The following is a 19476-nucleotide window of genomic DNA, read 5'->3' as shown; positions in this document are numbered from 1 at the left end:
ACCCCTCCCACCCTATCCTACCAACCAGTCACTTTTGCTGTTAACATTTGTGCGACCTTGTTTCCTCAACAGAAGGGAGTTTTCATGAATTTCATTCTCATGAGAATTTCAGAAAAACCTATCCACAAACGTACACAAACGCACGCTCACATCACACATGACAATTCACCACTCATCACAACAGTAGCTAGCAAAACCATGTACTGTATGTTTCTTCAAAAATGTGCAGCTCTGAAGAGCTTGAAATGAGGGAGTTTTCCATAGATCACACTTACCCACTGACTGGACTCTCAAAGTCCTCCTCCCAATAACTGCGCCCCTCCTCTCGGTGGAGGTCCACATCTCGCGTGGAAGCAAAACTATGTTCAAATCCCTCTCCGCCATGAAAGTACAAGGAGTTTCCCTCTGACTGACAAGCATGCTGTCAAAAAAATACTTGTTGTGAATTGTATACAGGTGGTGAAGTTGTGGATGACCTTCATGAAAGTGTCAGAGAACAGTTTGATAAAGACTTGACGAGTTGTTAAAGATTAAATGGATCTGTTACAGCTGTAACCTCATCATATAGCATTATAACTGTATCACTATAACTGATTCCTGTATATCCAACGGTCTCTGTGGCTCAACTGGTAAAGCATTGTGTTACCAGAGCAGAAGGCGGTGGGTTTGATTTCCAAGGAACACACATGCTAGTATCTAGATTGAATGTTATGTAATTGATCCTGCTAGTACCTTTACTGTAGCTCCTGGGAAGAAGAGCCAGTTGGCTGTGTCCAGAGGGTCCAGGTTGTCCTCCAGCAGGGGAGGCCGGTTGGCTGTGTTGACCAGCAGTACGTTATCCAGCCCCCAGCAGGACTCATAACCATCAGGCCCAACGGGTGACTCCTGACTCCAACGCAGATGCATGGCCTCCCCTCTACAGCCTGGATGTAGAGGTAAGAGATGGACCACTGTGCTGCTGTTAGTGGGAGCCCTGCGTGTGAGCAAGAAAGACATTTTTAAAAGGAAGACAGATCCAGACTTATGCGACGTCAACTAGAACAAAGTGCCATTAAAAACACATAAACGAACCTGATCTTCTCCAAAGTGTTCCAGTTTTCAGAGTTGTTCAGACCGCACGAGATGATTATATTGGGGTCCGAGTAACTGTACCGACAGGAACCGGATCCTGGAAAACAAAACGTCTCGGTTACGTTTGTAACCTCGGTTCCCTGATGAAGGGAACGAGACATTGTGTCGAACCGACAGATGGGGTTCGTCCCTGAGAACCAATCGCTTCCGACTACTTAGAAAAGGCCAATGAAAATTGGCAAATGAAATTTGCATGCCGGGTATAAAAGGGAGACGGTGTGCATCATTCATTCACCTTAGTTCTGAGGAGCCTGAGACCTCTCACGACTGCTGCAGAGGACAGCACGTGTTGTGGCAAGAGGACACAATGTCTCGTTCCCTCCATCAGGGAACCGAGGTTACAAACGTAACCGAGATGTTCCCTTTCTGTCGGTCTCTCGACGTTGTGTCGAACCGACAGATGGGGTTCCTATGGAAAACGCCATAACACTGTGCCCTGTCACAATCTCAACAAAGCGACGGTGACTGGCCTTGGCGTGTCAGGCGTGAGCGCTACCGCTAAATTGTAACCTACCAGTGGGTAGGTAGGGGTCCCAGAGCCTTCTTGAAAGGTGGGAAGGCCCCTACCTTCGGCCTCACAGGCGGCGGCCTTGTTTCTCTAACAGCGAGAAGCCGCCCGGAACCATAAGGCCACTGGGTAAGCGCTACTTCCTCAAGTGAAGGATGCGCTACAGAGACCACATCCTACCGCAGGGAGGAGTCTAGTGGAGATACCAACATGGTCTCACCGATGGGGGAGAACTCATGGGAAGAAAGAGCGGTTGAAGAGAAAACCGCGAGGTGGAGGTCCACCTGGGGAGGTCATGGGTTACCAAGGTGGGAACCAGCATGAAGATACATCAGACGGAACCACCCTACTGGGGGGTTGCAACGTCTGGTAGCACTAGGTCCGGTTAGAGCTATGTTGCGAATAACTCCGGAGATACCCGGCCTAAGGGGCAGGGCTGCTCTGCCCAGCCCGCCCCAGAAGGTGCTTGCTTAGTGATGGATGGAGTGCCTGTTCTTCGCCCAGTGGGGAAAGAAGGGAGGCTGAAACGGTATACTGACCCACTCGAGAGAGGGAGAAAAGAACCGAAAAGGCATACACCCTACCAGTTGCCGGTCCTACATGTGGCCATGCAGGACGCGGGCTGACACCGGCTCTACGGGGAGGTTGTAAAACCTCGCGAAGGTGTTGGGTGTAGCCCAACCCGCAGCTCTGCAAATGTCTGCGAGAGAGGCCCCCCGTGCCAGAGCCCAAGAGGAGGCTACACCACAGGTGGAGTGGGCCCTCACTCCTAGGGGGCACGGGCGATTTAGGGATTGGTAAACTGCCTTGACAGCGTCCACAATCCAGTGGGCCAACCTCTGCTTGGAGACAGCTCTCCCCTGCTGCTGACCTCCGAAACAGACAAAGAGCTGATCCGAGCTCCTGAAGCTCTGTGTGCGGTCTAAGTAGAGGCGCAGCGCGCGTACTGGACACAACACGGACGGGGTTGGGTCTTCCTCCCCAGTGGGGAGCGCCTGTACGTTCACCACCTGGTCCCGAAAGGGAGCGGTGGGAACCTTGGGCACGTAGCCGGGCCGAGGTCTCAGGATAACGTGTGAATCCCTGGGTCTGAATTCTAGGCAGTCAGGGGACACGGAGAAAGCCTGTAGATCCCCTACCCTCTTGATGGAGGCGAGCGCCATAAGGAGAGCCGTCTTCACCCTGAGATGAGGAAGAGAGGCATCCCCTAGGGGCTCGAAGGAGGGCCTGGTGAGACCTTTCAGGGCTACATCCAGGTCCCAAGAGGGTATGGAGCGCGGACGAGGCGGGTTACGCCTCCTCGCGCCCTTTAGGAACCTAATGACCAGGTCGTGCTGCCCTAGAGACTTCCCAGCAACTGAGTTGTGATGAGCAGCAATGGCGGCTACATACACTTTCAGTGTGGAGGGGGAGAGGTTAGTCTCGAGTCTCTCTTGTAGGAAGGACAGCACGGACTCGATCGCACAACTCCGTGGGTCTTCTCCTCGAGAAGCACACCAGGTCGAGAAGAGGCGCCACTTGTAGGCGTACAGTCGCCTAGTGGCAGGTGCCCTAGCCTGAGAAATGGTAGCTACCACCGCCGGGGGCAGACCACTCAGGATCTCCTCGTCCCGTCCAGGGGCCAGACATGGAGGTTCCAGAGGTCTGGCCTGGGATGCCATAACGTGCCTTTCCCCTGGAAAAGCAGGTCCTTCATCAGGGGAATCGGCCAGAGGGGAGCTGTCGACAAGAGCATTAGCTCCGAGAACCAAGTCCGGTTGGGCCAGTGTGGCGCAACGAGTAACACTTGCTGCTCCTCTTCCCTGACCTTGCACAGGGTCTGTACAATGAGGCTCACTGGGGGGGAAGGCGTACTTCCGCTTGTCCCGCGGCCAGCTGTGCGCTAGGGCATCCGTGCCGAGGGGTCCCTCGGTCAGAGAGTACCAAAGCGGGCAATGGGTGGTTTCGAGGGAGGCGAACAGGTCTACCTGGGCCTGCCCGAACTGCACCCAAATGAGCTGGACTGCGCGGGGGTGGAGTCGCCACTCTCCGCGAGGCGTCGACTGACGAGAGAGCGCGTCGGCTGTCTGGTTCAGGTCGCAGGTCGCCTGGGATATACGTGGCACGCAGGGAGCGGGTCACCTGCTGACTCCACCGGAGGAGGCGTCGGGCGAGTCGTGTTAACTGCAGTGAGCGAACGCCACCCTGACGATTGATATACGTTACTGCAGTAGTGCTGTCCATCCGGACCAGCACGTGCTTGCCCTGCACGAGAGGCTGCAACCTCTTTAGTGTGAGTAGCACGGTCCATAACTCTAGGCAATTGATATGCCAGCGCAGGCGGGGGACCGTCCAAAGCCCTGACACTGCCCGTTGCACACTGCACCCCAACCCTGCAGGGAGGCGTCCGTCATCACCACGACATGCCTCGTAACCTGCCCTAGGGGAACCCCTGCCCGAAGGAAGGTCATGGAAGACCAAGGGGTTAGGGTGCGTCGGCAGAGAGTCGTAATCACCATCCGCCTGCTGCCAGTGTGCCACGCTCTCCAGGGAACTCGACTCTGAAGCCAGTGTTGGAGCGGTCTCATGTGCATCAACCCGAGGGGTATCACCGCCGCCGAGGATGCCATGTGTCCCAGGAGCCTCTGAAATAGTTTCAAGGGAACCGCTGACTGCGTGAAATGATCCAGGCAGTTCAACACCGACTGGGCGCGTACTGCGGACAGTCGCGCTGTCATGGTGACAGAGTTGAGTTCCATACCAAGATAGAGGATGCTCTGCACAGGGGAGAGCTTGCTCTTCTCTCGGTTGACTTGTAGTCCCAATCGATCTAGGTGCCGGAGCACCAGGTCCCTGTGTGCACACAACAGATCTCGCGAGTGTGCCAAGATAAGCCAGTCGTCGAGATAGTTGAGTACCCTCACACCCTTCTCACTGAGGGGAGAGAGGGCGGCCTCCACGATCTTCGTAAAGACTCGTGGAGACAGAGACAGACCGAAGGGGAGGACTCTGTACTGATATGCCCGACCCTCGAAAGCGAACCGTAGGAACGGGCGATGACGAGGGAGAATCGAGACATGAAAGTAAGCGTCCTTCAGGTCGATTGCCATGAACCAATCCTGACATCTGACAGATGCCAGGATGCGCTTCTGCGTGAGCATCCTGAACGGCAGCTTGTGCAGGTGTCTGTTCAGGGTACGCAGATCTAGAATGGGGCGCACCCCCCCGCCTTTTTTGGGGACGATGAAGTAAGGGCTGTAAAACCCCTTGGACATCTCGGCTAAGGGGACGGACCTCGCCCCGTAGTACGGGAGCATCCCGGCCTCTGACCGAGGTGGCGAGCATGCCCCGAAACTTGGGCGGGTTTCTGGCGAACTGGATCGTGTAGCCGAGACGGATCGTTCTCCTCAGCCACCGTGACGGTGTGGGAAGCTCGAGCCAAGCTCCCAGGGACCGCGACAGTGGGACTAAGGGTACGATCTGCTTCATCGACCCCCCGGGGGGTGGTTCGATGGCTGGCAGTGCGGGTCTCTCGCCGGGGGGCCCCCGGGAAGAAGACTGGCTCTTCTGGTTTGCCTGCCTGGCGATGCAGCTCCACGCACCGTCGATTTGAGAGTGCTGAGGGCTGCAAAATACATTCGATGTTGCGCCTCGCCAAGACGCAACGTCGAGTGGCCGAATACCGTCTGATAGAGGGTGAGAGCGGCTGTGAAGAACACCCAGGGAGATTGGCTCTTTTTGTGAAAAAGTGGGCGGTAGGCCCCCGTAGGGAAGTCCTACACACCTTGGACGGGAGTTTTGGTCGACCTCTCCATGTGGATGCCGCCTGCGGGCACAGGTGCACCGTGACTGCACGTTCCACCTGGGGCACGTCGACGTAACCCTTAGCTGCCCCACCATCGAGGGAAGAGAGTGCGACGGAACCGGTTTGATGTGTACGTGCCGAGAAAGGGGCGTTCCACATCTTCGTCAGTTCCTCATGCACCTCCGGGAAGAACGGAACCGGGGTTGAGCGCGGCTTGGAGTCGCGCTCAGAGCCCAAGAACCATGTGTCCAACCGTGAGCGCTGGGGGAGAGGCATCGGAGTACAATCTAACCCAATGCACACGGCGGCCCGGGAAAGCATGGCCGACATCTCGACATCTGCTTCCTCCTGAGCTCGTCCCCCTTGGGGGGGAGCTGCAGAGAGTCGTCGGGATCGGATGCCAGCAATTCGCTCTCCGATGCTGCGATAGACATCTCATCATCATCACGCATCGTGTCCGAATACGTGAAGGAGGACGCTGATGGTGTGGCACTGCCTGCTAGGGAACGGTGAGGCAAGTGAGACGGGGTGCGAGCGGTCCGCGAGCACTTGGCTGACGGATTAGCGCTCGCAGAAACCCCCATATCACCCTCGCCGCTCGCCTTGGCGGACGGAATGGCCTTACCCATCCTCGTCACAGCCCGGGAAGCATGCGATGTGGTGGCTGGTTCTCGGGAGAAGACAGCCACCCGTGACCACAATGTCTCTATGACCATCTGCCCGCAATGTGGGCAAGATGAGTCCACGAAGGCTGCCTCAGAGTGCTGGACCCCCAAACACTTGAGACAGACATCGTGCTTGTCCCCTTCCTCGATGAGGACACCGCACCCACGAGAACAGCGGGACATGCCACGCTGGAGAAATTAGCTCTTTTAGAATGCAGACAGTGAAGCACCGTCTGCTGGCTCGAACACCTCTGGAACCGCCGAGACGGCAAGAACCGGCAATGTAGATTTTTTGCTAAGTAGCAAGAGTCGATCTTCATCAGCGAAGGCTCCGAAGAACAAAAGGTGAATGAATGATGCACGCCGTCTCCCTTTTATACCCGGATTTCCGGGGCGGAGTCCGGCATGCAAATTTCATTTGCCAATTTTCATTGGCCTTTTCTAAGTAGTCGGAAGCGATTGGTTCTCAGGGACGAACCCCATCTGTCGGTTCGACACAACGTCGAGAGACCGACAGAAAGGGAAACAGGTTTATCCAAAATGTACATTCATCCATATTCCCAATAAACTCATCAACGATCACCCCAAAAACCTATAAACAGTAAACCGATGGCTGAAGAGAAGAAGTCAGCGTGTGGTGGTCACACTCACCCAAAGCAAACTGTAACATTGAAGCTGTGCTTGTGTTCAGAGCCACTGTAGTCTAAAAGAGAATGGGTGAAAAAATCATGAACTTCTCAATGCCTGTTGCTGAATGTCTGCATTATCGTATGATTTGTGTTCAGTGTACACTGCATGTGGCTTGGGTAATGATGTCATTCAAACCAAAGCATGGAAGAAGTGAATTGTCAAGCTTGTTGCTACGTGTTTTCCCAGCTCATCTTTTCAGAAGATACATATACATGACAAAAAGACCAAAGGGACTTTTCCCAGTAATTGGTTTTGACAAGACAGACTTTCACAAAAAGCTTTAGAAGCACCTGTTTTAGTGTATTTAATTATATCATCATATTTATTAGTGGTGTAGCACAGTTGAGAAGGTCTGGCACACAGTGTCTAAGAACAGGGGACGTATTGTTAGTGGTGTTCAGATTTGGTAGACATAAAGAGTTTTGTCAGGAGTAGACTGTAGAGGTCAGAATTTGTTTCAATTGTGCATCGCTTCATTGTCCTTGGCACTATCATTAGCCCTGGCCCTGAGATTTACTGCTGAAGCTGGGCAGGTTCGGTTCACATGTGTGCATGAAACATACAGCACAACATCTTTAAAGTGTTTTGAGTGGGGAAAGGTGAGAAAAGAAAGGCAGACGTCTTTAATGGTTTGGAAGGTTTTCATTGTGGTTTCACTTTTAATGTCAATTCTGTGTCATACTGTACTAATCTTCTCTTTTTTTGCATCAACCCAACACATTACGAACGGGACAAACAAAGTTACATGTACTGTAGCAAGTTGAGATGTTAACTTTTTCTAACCAGCACTTAACTGCACAATGTTTTATTTTTATTTAAGACTCTTTTCACATTACCAGTTCTCTCGGTCCAAAAGGCTCACAAAACATCACAGCTTTTCCATGCATCAGTACACCACACTGCTCTCCAACTTCACAGTTACTGCAGTCTGACCTGTGAGAGAGGGAGACCAAAGAAAAACATATTATCAGCTGCGTAAAGATATTGTAACGATCATCAGAGGGACTGCCCTCGAACTGTTTTTCCCATTTCCCATCAACCATTGCCCAGACTCATCAGCCATTATTGTTTCCATCTGTATCTCGTTATCCTGTGTTAATCTGTCTTTTTAGAACCGGTTCTTTTACTCATTCGTTGCGAGGTCTTCTATGCGTTTTGTACTGCATTTCTGAGCGGTCTCTTGTTGGATTACCCTGTTTGATTATTGGATGGTATTTCGTTGCGTGAACCTCTGCTGCTTGCCCTGACCAGCCTGTTATTTTTTCTATGCCTGTTTTCAGCTGGCCCTGACCATTGCCTGTACTGTTTGGATATTAATGCTGCACTTAGATCTTCAACCTTTGAGTCTCGGAGCAGTCCGTTAGAGATATGCAACTGGAAAATCCACCTATGGTGGTGTTTTGAAATCTGACAGCTGGTTTATAGCGGTTTGGACTTGACACTGGTCATTAGTTGCTCCTAATGTACAAACTAATAGAAATACTGCAGAAAATGACTAGATGACTGATCTCAGATCTGGTCTACCCATGGGCAAATGTCATTGGGTCCTTCTTCGGATGACACCACTTTTCCAGCAGCTTCAGTGGTGTAGTGAGTAAGTAGTTACTACTAGCAAGTAGTTCTGACACTACATATGAATGAAAGATCAAATCCGCCTTTTGACGAACTACATTTTCACATATCAGATCATACAGGTATTTATTTTCAACAAAATGAAGAAAATATTTGAAAAATGGCAAACAGGTGTTTAATAATAAAGTGTATGGTAAGGTCCCAATTAGTTATACACTCTATTATTATTATTATTGTTGTATAATGTACTTTGTTTACCTTGCTGTGTCGAAACAGAATGAAGTTTCATTTATATGGACTCTGAATGAGCTTGTCAATGTCAATCTGATTGAGGTGGCCAAACAAATGAAAGAAGGCGGGATTTGCTTTTGACAGAACCCGAGGTTAACGTCTGCTTTAACTGTGAAAGAGACAGAGCGATGTAAGTAGATAAATGTTTGACAACTGTGTTATCTTAGAAATGTTAGGGCCGCTCACATATTGCGTGTCAAAAAACGTGCAAAACGCTGGCTTCGTCACTTTTTCCTTCTTTCTGGCCCTTGGGAGTTTGCACTCCCTTGGGGTCTGCCATTAATATTTGTGTGTGGTTGACGCACATCAGCATATCGTCGCTGTCGGGCGGAAACCTCCTATGTCCAAATTTGGTCAATTTCATATTTTTTCACAAATCGATGCTATTGGTCAGTCCCCATGTGGGTCTGTTATTTTTACAAATTATTAACCAATCTAAAGTGTTGAAAATAGCTTGAGAGCAAATCTCTTAACTCCATTGGACACTTCAACTGTCTGAGAAGTCTCGTAACTCCACCTCTTCTTCACTCCGCGGGAGCTTCTCGGCATTACGTCTCCTGATTGAAAGTTTTTTAGACAATAACGAGTGAAAATAGTTAGGTTAGATACATTTGAGTAGGCCTGTTTTGTTAAAAATCGATAGCTGTAATGCTTCGGTGCAGAAGGAAGCCCGTGAGCCACGAAGGTAAGTTTGCGAGCAGATTCGGCTAATTTCCGCCTATTAGACAGCCTAGTCAGCTCATCGTTTTTTGTATTACATCACTTATAGTTCTTAAACCTTTAAAATAGAGTTTAGGAAGATGTATGTAACCACAGTCGTTAGCTTTGGTTAACTATTGAAGCCTTTTCTCTTGTCAAGAGGCTCAACGCGACCGCCGACTTTATTTGCGTGCAGATTAATTTCCGCCTATATTAGACAGCCTGTTTAACGTTTTAGTTTGGTATTGCATCACTCATAGCTCTAACGTTTAAAATAGAGTTTAGGAAGATGTATGTAACCACAATCATTAGCTTTCATTAGCTCTTAAAGTCTCGTCTCTTGTCAAAAGGCTCAGCGCGACCGCAGACTTTGATGAACAGTGCTGGCAGCAGCGACGTCTGTGTCCGTACCATTCTTATCAATGACAGCGTAATCTCGTATCTCCCTGCTCCCAAGTCATAAACCTTGTATCTCCGATTAAATATGGTTTTGGGGAAATGTTGTGTTAATGTTGGTACACAACAGTATATGATAGCAATATAAGGTATAATACCAACTTTAACGATACAATGTTTGCAACAATATGAATGAATGAAGCATTTATATTGCGCTTTATTGTGTATTGCTGTAGACCTCAAGCGCTATACAATCATATGAGTCTCTGTTATTTAGGGTCTCTAAATAACAAACCTGAGTAAACAACCGATGACCAGTAAAGCGCAACGCGGCCGTGAATAGACGGAGGAGGCCCATTAAAATGTTTGCATATGGGCCTGGACCTGACTTGCTACGCCACTGAATGTAATGTATATTACTCACCAGATATTTAGATTCAGCTCTTCTGGTGTGTTGTACTCAAAGTCATCACGGAGAACAGCATGATCGCCATGAACCACAGCTTCAGCCAACAGAAACAGACACATTTCAAGTAAGAACAGTTAAATGCTACTCCAAAGAAGGTTTGATGAGTAAAGGGATTATATATGGGTAAGAGTGATGTAGATGGTTTGACTCACCCAGACTGGGCCGCATTGGAGACTCAGTGGGAGCTGAAACATAGAAGTTATGCGTTACTGCACAGCAGCTACATCAACATAAATACATGAGACAAAGAGACGCAGTTTCACGTGTTTTATTTTGAAGTGTTAGTTTGTAGTCATGGTGGCCTTTGTAGTCTTTTGTGTAGCCCTGTCCAGGTGTTCTGTGTTTCCCCTGATTGTCACACACACACATATATATATATATATAAAGTTTATTTCCAAAAAGAGATAACTCTGTTTTTTAAAAAAAATCATGTTTTTATTATTTTATCATGTTTATATTGTGTTTGTTAGCATATTTTTTTAGTTATTATGTCTTAAATCAAAACAAACCAACTGCAGTTTGATTGATATTAATTGGAATGCACAATAAAAAACATGATTTGTGAATTTTTAAAACAGAGTTATTTCATTTTGGAACATACTGTATATATACACCAGTTGCTGCTAAGTTGCATTGATGATGTCAGGTGCATTGAGGTTACTTTCATTGGCACAAGATGGCAGTGTACCTTCTTTTAACCCTCTACGGTACGCAATATGACATCCATGAGATAAAAAGGATTTTGGATGTTTTTATTGCTTAAAATTTGACAATTAACAATTTTATTAATATATTTTATTTGATTTTTTTATTAAAAAGTTGTACCACAATGGACTAATTGATACATTTGACATTTTTATGCTGAACAAAGACAAATGTAATAAAAACATGAATTCCTTTAACAAGACACATGAACAAACATATGTATCTAGTTTTTAATGTATTACCCGATAATACTTAATATTTAAGTATAAATCTCATATTTAATATCAGGCTGCTTTGTACCACAATGGAACAAAAGTACATTTCATTTATTCCTATTGATTATCTACTATTATTGTACGTATGTCTTTATCCTTATCTCCAACATCACTCTATACTAATTTCCTGCTTGATTTGACATCTCATCCTTACTTTCATCAGCTGGCAGTGCTACCTGTGATTATACCCTTAAAAAGTAAAAAACAATGTATAAATCACCTGCATTCAATTACAATATATACATACAGTATATTGTGAATTACCATTATTATAAATGCATTACAAAACCTTGCAAAAGATAATTCTCTCATTTTTTCCAGTTCATTTTTAGATCATTCTAACTCTTCTACACAAATAAAATGTAATTATATTCAATTTTTTCATTTGGAGAAAAAACAGGGCCATCTAGCATGTGCACATGTGCTGAAAAAGGAAACCAAACGATCCCTGTGGGTCATGTGACCACTTTTTTTGCACATTCATTGGTCAGTATTTGAGTTCTTCTCTCCTGAAAAGCATCGACCATTTAAATGAGCATCTTATTTGTTTTAACTCTGCTAAGAGAAGATGAAGAGAAAAGCATGTACATCAGGTGTGTTTTGATTTTTACTGTATGTTTTTATGAAGCCACCGTTCACTTTATCCTTGAACATTAATTGTTATATTACAATGCTATTATATTTCCACCAGACAGCTTACGTTTTGTAAATAAAAAGGAATAAACATTCAATTGAAACAAAAATCTACCGTCAACTTTGCATCAATTGCTTCGGTCATGTTTAACTCGTAGACTGAGAGCTTAAAGAAAATCCTGAATATCCCACTGCTGAGAATGACTTTGTAGTGGACTAAACACTCAACGCACAAATGATTCTATTCCACATGTTTCTATTGTCTCTTGTCTTCGTAACCTGCTGTTAGTGAACGTCATGTTTCATGTCTGTATATGTTTAGTTTGTAAACTGCACACGGGTTTATCCAACTTGCTTTCAGTGGATGATTGTTACAACAAGACCTACTTCTTATCATAAACATACATGCAGCAGGCATCATTATTACTGAGTCTCTCTATACATGTGTAGACTAGCGGATTATAATCAATCACAGTGATATACAGTAAATGTGCAATGTGACACAAAAGCCATCAAGTCAAAATGTTCATTGTTCTACTCCTGCAGTTAAATCGTCATTGTCAAGGCAAATAAATCATATTTCACATTCAAGTTGTGAATGATGCAGTCTATACTGAATGTCACATGAGTATCACTGCGCTGATCTTTTTGAAACACTTAAGCTCTTTACACGTACTTATTGCCGTAGAATGTCACTGGTCTACAGTATTTATTCTCTGTACAGTTGCAGCAGTGTTGCATTATTGTGCCAGAGGAGAACTGGCCCTCCCGGTTGCGTCTGGTCTCTCCCAAGGGTTTTTCTCCACACTTATACACATCGCTGCTGTCCTTCTGAAACCTTGTATCTCAATACGTTTTTTGCCATAAACCATTATTACTGGTCACCCTTTATTTTTGTCACTTGGTTTTGCAAATATCGAATCAACAAAAAGTATTAAGAAGTGCTTTTCAACTTAAATAATTATATACGGTGTTTTTATCATTTTTATTTCCTGAAAAACAGTGAATTGGAACATCCAAGGTTTTGGAAGGACAGCGATGAAATATACATTTTGGTTCCACTGGCTTACTCACTGGGAGACTGCTGATATTGCTTCTTGTGATTTATATTCCATAATCATAAACATCTTACATTTAACTTGTTCATTTGGGATCCTAAGGCAGAATTGATTTGAGGTTGTATTCTATTCTGTTATTTCTCCTTTTCATAGAGGGAGAGTCAAAAATGACCATTGTGATTTAGCCTAAAGAATCCTTTCCTGAATGGTCAATGGTGTGTAAAACCCTGATGTGTGGTGTGGATTTAGACTGTATAAGGAAAATGCTTCTCAAAGTTCAATAAAATGTGTATATTGTGATGTCCTCTATGTCAGTATTGACGAAAACGTCATTGTTTTGCATGGCTGGTTGTCAATCTTAAATTGTAAATCATCATCACAGCAGATGGTGAAATGAAACATGAGCAGCTATTATTGACAGCTGAATGCTTGTTCACTTTAGGTCTAGAAGGTTAACATTGCAGCTTTTCCTTACTCTATAGTAGAAAGAACTCTTTCCAGAAGATTTAGTCCATCTTATCTAAAGCCTCAGAGCGCTAGAACTATCATTAAGCTGCGAAATGATACCGTCGTCATCCGTTCTTCACTCACAGTGATAAAGCCATAGAGTTTCCAACCATTGGTTGATACAGTAGGCCTGACCTATTTTCCGTGAACTTGCTTGTAGATTACTACAAAGGAACTCTGTGAAACGATGCTCATGAAGGTCAGTGGGGTGCTGTGGATGATGATGGGTTCTGATTCTCCTCTGTAAAATCGTGAGCATGTGTTTGTGTTTACGAGGCATGCTCACTATTATCTTACACGCACACGGCTGACCTCTTCTCTGATGCTTTCTTGATGTCTAGTCTCTGTCATGTGTTCACACTCAGTCAGACTCATTCCAGGCTTAGCTTAATCCTCCATCGCTCTGTTAAGAAGTTTAATTACCGCCGGCGCTCTCCCTGCAGATCTGTGCTAATGCGGATGGCTTACATTGACAGTTTAACAGTGCTCCGTTTCCTCCGATAAAGATGTGGAACAGGCCAGAACATTCTCCAAGTTCTCTGATGTAAAGCCGGACATTCAGACACAGGCTGGGACTGGATGTTATTAAGCTCGGGTTGCTTAAGTCATTCTTTTAGAGCGGCGCATCTGTCATCTTTAGCTCATTTCTCAGTCTAGAGGCCGCAGCGTCTCATGTCATATAATTTCACTCGTCCTGGACCTCCTGCTCTCCTCTCTCCAAAACCGTGAGTTATATTCACCTATCAATAATCAATCCTCAGGGATACGGCTCCAGCGTGTCCCATAAAACCTGAATTTATGGAGCTGCTGGAAATTACAGACTTCTCTGGTCGCCTTCGCTCATCTCACCCTGTCACACACATGGCTGTATGATATACTCTCGCTTCAGACTCCAGTCAAGTTCCTCTTCTCTTATAAGCTCTTCTGCCTGTTTATCGTGTTAATCTGTTTGCATTACATCTGACATTTCATTCTGGCTTGGTTAACTTTCCACACAGAAATGAATGCAGAGCTCCAAACTAAAACTGCAAATTCATGAGGAAAACTATCAAACGTGAATTAAGGTTGATAACAACTCGACTGTACGGGTTATGTACACAGTACCTATTTGTGAGCATGCATTTCATATCACGACTTTTTTTCAATATATTGTAGCTGACTGGGTTCCTGCAGTGCGTTGGTATAACACAAATAAATAACGTTAAGGTTCAAAACAGATGATTTAGATAATACTGGATGAGCATCAAACACAAGCTAACACAAACAACAACCGGCAGAGAATGAAACTGAAAGCGGGAGCAGGAGATGAGAATGAACTCAAACAAGGAACACAAGGAAACTCTGACAATGACATTATTCACAACGCTTCAAGTTATGACCACTGTATATCCTTTGCCAGATTTGTACTTACTTTTATTTAAATACAGACCCAACGTATACATTTGACTGAAATGATGGTGGTGTCAAAACAAATCTTACAAATCTGTATCAAGAAGAAATTCAACGAATTCAGTCTTTCTACATCCTCCATATGCCGCTCTGAAATGTTATTGATCAGTCAAGTCTCTCTCTCAGATCTTTTCTTCAGCTGTCTGTTAATCTCCCCGTGCCTCATCACTGACGAAGATTCTGCCTCTATTTCTCCATTTCATGTCTTTAGTTCTGTTGAGATTTGTATAATTCCTTTAACCACTGAAAAGCTTTAAGGCTTTGAAACTTGAAATGGATTTATTTCAAAATCGTACTGTGTAAGTGTTGGGAAAGACTTATATTGTGTATTCAAAGACATTCTTGACTTTAACAGGTTGAATGTTTGGGTAACTTTTTTGGTCTGCATTGAAAGCAAGACGAGCTCCTCCTCCACTTTGACTGCTGTCTTATGTTCCTCTGGCTTGCCAAATATTTATGATGTTTAATGCATTCCTTCATCTTCTCTTTGGGTGTCACCAGTGATTTAGAGCAGCTCTTTTGATAAGTGCAGCGCAATCTCTCTCATGGCAATGACGGTTGATCAGCTGCCACGTTACAGAACTCTCCTGAACTGTGAAACCAGCCAAACCCTGACCGCATGCTTGACTATCAATCCAGTGACTTCAGCTTCTTGTCCAAAAAACATCCTTGCCCTAGAATCTTCCCCGTCTAATAGGATACGTTACCTTTTTGCAAGATTGACTTGTGTTTCTGCTCATGTTGTATGCATAAGCATTTTTCACAGGTGCAATATATTAAGTTGAAATCTGTCTGGTTCTTCAAACAACCACCTGAGGCAGTGGAAATCATCCTCACCTCCCTGTTCACAGAGCTGCTGAGCCAGAGCGTCCTTGAAAATGATCTGTCCTCGTTGCGTCGCTGTGGCCCTGAGGGACAGAAAGACAAGACAGGTCAGAAATATTACAAAGTGTCAAAAGAAGCGGAAAGGAATAACACGCCCATCACCAAAAAGAAGATCAGGTGCTTCTACTGGATGTGGATTAAAGTTCTGGACATAAGGACTCAGGATATCACAGCTTCGCACAAGTGTACCTTAAACACATCACACACCTTTCTGGATCAACAACCCTGTGACATCTCACATCCCTGCATTTGAGTAATCCATCCAAACAAAGGGTTACGTTTATGACTCTGTTCTGGCTACTGTTTAAACAGACCTTTATTTTCGAGACTGTTTCTTCATAAAACACATTTAAACTAAACTAACTCTTTTAAGTTAGCGTGTACGCTACAGTCTCCACGCTCACGAAATGTTCAACATCAGAATGCATCGTTATGAAGATAAAGGTGGGGGTTGTTTGCTGTATATTACCATTGTTTGTTGTTTGACTATGTCATTTGGACCCGGAAGCAACGGTGTGTGACTTCATGCTTAACAAACAGATAGTGAGTTCTCAACTACATCCACAGAAAGCTATCCAGTTGTAATAACACATTCACATGACATCATGCTATGAGTTAAATATGTGGCTCCACCTCCCTCATAACAATGATCCATTGTTTCATTTGGTTGACTCTGGTTTTGGAAGGGTGAGAATTAGCATTTTACAACACATGCCTCTGTTACACTACAACAATGCCATCGGTTATTTTCGTAAGGGCAAATAAGCATAAAGAACATATACATGTAATAAAGAAACATCAAAGTTCCGCCTTCAGGTTACAGATTAAAAAAAGGTACTTCAAAGGTTTTTTGGTTGCATAAAGAACCTTTAACATCTGATTATAAAGAGTAAGAAAGAGATGGCTCTTTAAAGAACCTTTGACTGAATGGTTCTTTGTGGAACCAAAAATGGTTCTTCTATGGCATCACTGAGCACCTTTATTTTTAAGAGTGTGTGACAGAATGATCTTACTCATGTGCACATGAACTCCACAAAAATACACACACACACACACGCACGCACGCACGCACGCACGCACGCACGCACGCACGCACGCACGCACGCACGCACGCACGCACGCACACACACACACACACACAACCTCTCTACTGAATACAAGAGCCTGTCATAAAGATCTCCAGCAGCTCTTTCATATCTGCTGTATCACATGTGGTTTTCTGTTGCTTCCAGATCAAAAGCCTCCACAGAGTTTTTATATAATACGACTCAAAAAATGCCACTGATTTCTGCTGTATGTTCACAAGCACTGATTGCTTGGAGAAGATTGAAATGACTCATGTGTGAAAGAAACAGTAGTCTGTTTAAATTACAGCAATGTTAACACAAGTGCTAAGAGAATTCATCATAGAAAGTGTAAAAGGACTGTGCGTGTAGGTTTTTGGAATCATGGCGAGCGTGTTAGCATGAGGTCAGAAGGAGTTTTACTTGACGCTTGTTTCACATTTACTCGCAGTCAACTGACACCAAAAGAATTTATGGTTGTGAGGCATTTATGTTTCAGGTCTCATGAATAAGCAAACAACATCTCATGAATAAATAACAAACTGAAAAGGGCAGAGATGTTGATGGAGAAAAAAAAACAAAAATCACATTCATCGTTCGGGGCTTGGTAAAGACAACTTTGGAAATGGGATTTATGAATAAAACATGGAGCGTAATGAAGAGCAGTGGGTTATGTCGGAGCAAAGGACTTTAATATTTATGACACTGACTCCCAGCAAGCTTGTTCACTAATATGCCGACATTATAGAAGAAAAAACATATAGAAATGTGTCTAATGCTCTTGTTCAAACTGTCTGATGTCAAGAAAGATAAACACAATGTTTGAACATGCAAAGAAGATAAGTCAGACCCTGCTGTAAATACTGCAACCACCAGCTGAATTACCTTTAAAAGTCTGTTTCTATTTGTATTATTATTTAACATTTAAAGATTGAAAATGAGTATGTGATTATAACGTACTCGGTTACTAACGTAACCTCAGTTCCCTGAGATACGGGAACGAGTACTGCGTAGCAGGACGCTATGGGGGAAAACTCCTTTTTCTCCGATGACTGAAGCTTTACAATAACGCAGTGAATACTGCACGGCCATTGGTGCGTGCAAAGTAAAACTTTGAGCCAATGGCAGCGAAGCTGCATGGACCTATGGCGATGGTGCCCGCCAAAATGGGCGGGGCTTATGGCTATATAAGCAGACACATCGCCGTGGGGTCCTCAGGTTACTTCGACTTAAGCGACGACCATATGCAGTTTGTACCAGTATAATCCCGCCATGCTACAAGTGGAACGAAAACATAATCCCGAAGCCGTGGCTCGAGGATAGGTATGAGGCAGAGAATCCTGCAGAAGGCGGAAAAGCCAAGATAATAGGTGGCCTAATCTGGTTAATCGTCCCAGTAGTGTGCTAGGTGCTGGTGTGGTTGAGGGCAACCTCAGCCCAGCAGTAGTCTTAATCAGAAAGGACCCGGGCCTGTAAGGCCGGAACGTCCAGACTGTAGAATCTGGTAAATGTGGAAGGCGAAGCCCAGCAGGCCGCCGCACAAATATCCGCTATGGAGACTCTGCTAGACCATGCCCAGGAAGAGGCGACACCTCTAGTAGAATGGGCTCTAACTCCCGTTGGGCATAGAAGGCCCAAGGAAGAGTATGCCAGCGCGATAGCCTCAACTATCCATTTAGACCGTCCCTCTGGTGCGGTCGCCAAAGCAGACAAAAAGCTGTTCCGACCGCCTGAATGGGGCGGAATGCTCAATGTAGATATTAAGCACTTTGACTGGACAGAGCAGATTCAGCTCCGGGTCCTGCTCGGAGGAGGGGAGCGCAGAAAGTGTCACTACCTGTGCTCTAAATGGAGTAGAGAGTACCTTAAGTACGTAACCATGTCTAGGTTTGAGGACTACCTTAGAGTTGTCAGGCCCAAACTCAAGACAGGAGGGGCTCACAGAGAGCGCCTAGATCGCCCACACGTTTTACCGATGCTAATGCTAGCAGCAGAGCGGTTTTAAGCGTTAAGGGACGGAGGTCCGCAGACTGCAGAGGCTCGAAGGAAGGGCCCTTCAGAGCTCTCAACACCGTGGGCAGATCCCATATGGGAACGGTGAGGGGGCGAGGAGGGCGTAGCCGCCTGGAACCATTCACGAAGCGAATGACCAAGTCATTCTTTCCCACTCCTTGGCCCGCTATGGGGGCATGAGAAGCTGCAATTGCTGCCACATAGACCTTGAGCGTGGAAGGGGAGCGGCCCTTATCCAACAGCTCTTGCAGGAAGGACAGAATTAGTGATATGTCACAGGATTCTGGGTCTGCGCCACGGGTTGTACACCAAGTGGAGAAGACAAACCACTTGAGGGTATAGAGTCGTCTAGTAGACGGAGCTCTAGCCTGTGATATCGTGTTCATGACACTCTCGGGGAGGACCGTAGGCTCCCGTCAAGAGGCCTAAGGTGCAGGCCTAAGGTGAGGCCTAAGGTGCAGAGCCCACAGCTCTGGCTGGGGGTGCCAAATCGTGTTGCCTGCCTGAGAGAGGGGGTACCGTCTCAGGGGAATAGGCCACGGGGCTGCTACGAGCAGCTGAGACAGTTCCGCAACCCAAGGCTGGTTCTTCCAGAGTGGGGCTATGAACAGCAGCTTGTGCGCCTGTTCTCTGATCCTCCTGATCGTCTGTGGTATGAGAGTGATCGGGGGGAAGGCATAGA

The 19476-nt window shown here is 45.8% G+C and overlaps 1 protein-coding gene across 4 annotated transcripts in view; it reads right to left on the bottom strand.

The window, feature by feature from the left end:
- reln (reelin) overlaps nucleotides 1-19476 on the bottom strand; it is a 146366-nt gene that overhangs the window by 56405 nt on the left and 70485 nt on the right. For all 4 annotated transcript variants that reach the window (XM_057348039.1, XM_057348037.1, XM_057348038.1 and 1 more), the window contains exons 4-11: nucleotides 15670-15740; nucleotides 10358-10390; nucleotides 10161-10239; nucleotides 7615-7711; nucleotides 6740-6791; nucleotides 1072-1168; nucleotides 733-973; nucleotides 276-421 (exon numbers count right to left, since the gene is read on the bottom strand). In XM_057348039.1, the coding sequence (XP_057204022.1) occupies nucleotides 276-421; nucleotides 733-973; nucleotides 1072-1168; nucleotides 6740-6791; nucleotides 7615-7711; nucleotides 10161-10239; nucleotides 10358-10390; nucleotides 15670-15740 (816 nt within the window). The remainder of the gene's footprint in view (nucleotides 1-275; nucleotides 422-732; nucleotides 974-1071; nucleotides 1169-6739; nucleotides 6792-7614; nucleotides 7712-10160; nucleotides 10240-10357; nucleotides 10391-15669; nucleotides 15741-19476) is intronic.

This window comes from Triplophysa rosa, linkage group LG12 (genome assembly GCF_024868665.1).
Source record: "Triplophysa rosa linkage group LG12, Trosa_1v2, whole genome shotgun sequence".
Classification (NCBI taxonomy): Eukaryota; Metazoa; Chordata; class Actinopteri; order Cypriniformes; family Nemacheilidae; genus Triplophysa; species Triplophysa rosa.
The sequence above is the reverse complement of the archived record's forward strand: the minus strand, read 5'-3'. Positions and strand labels throughout refer to the sequence as shown.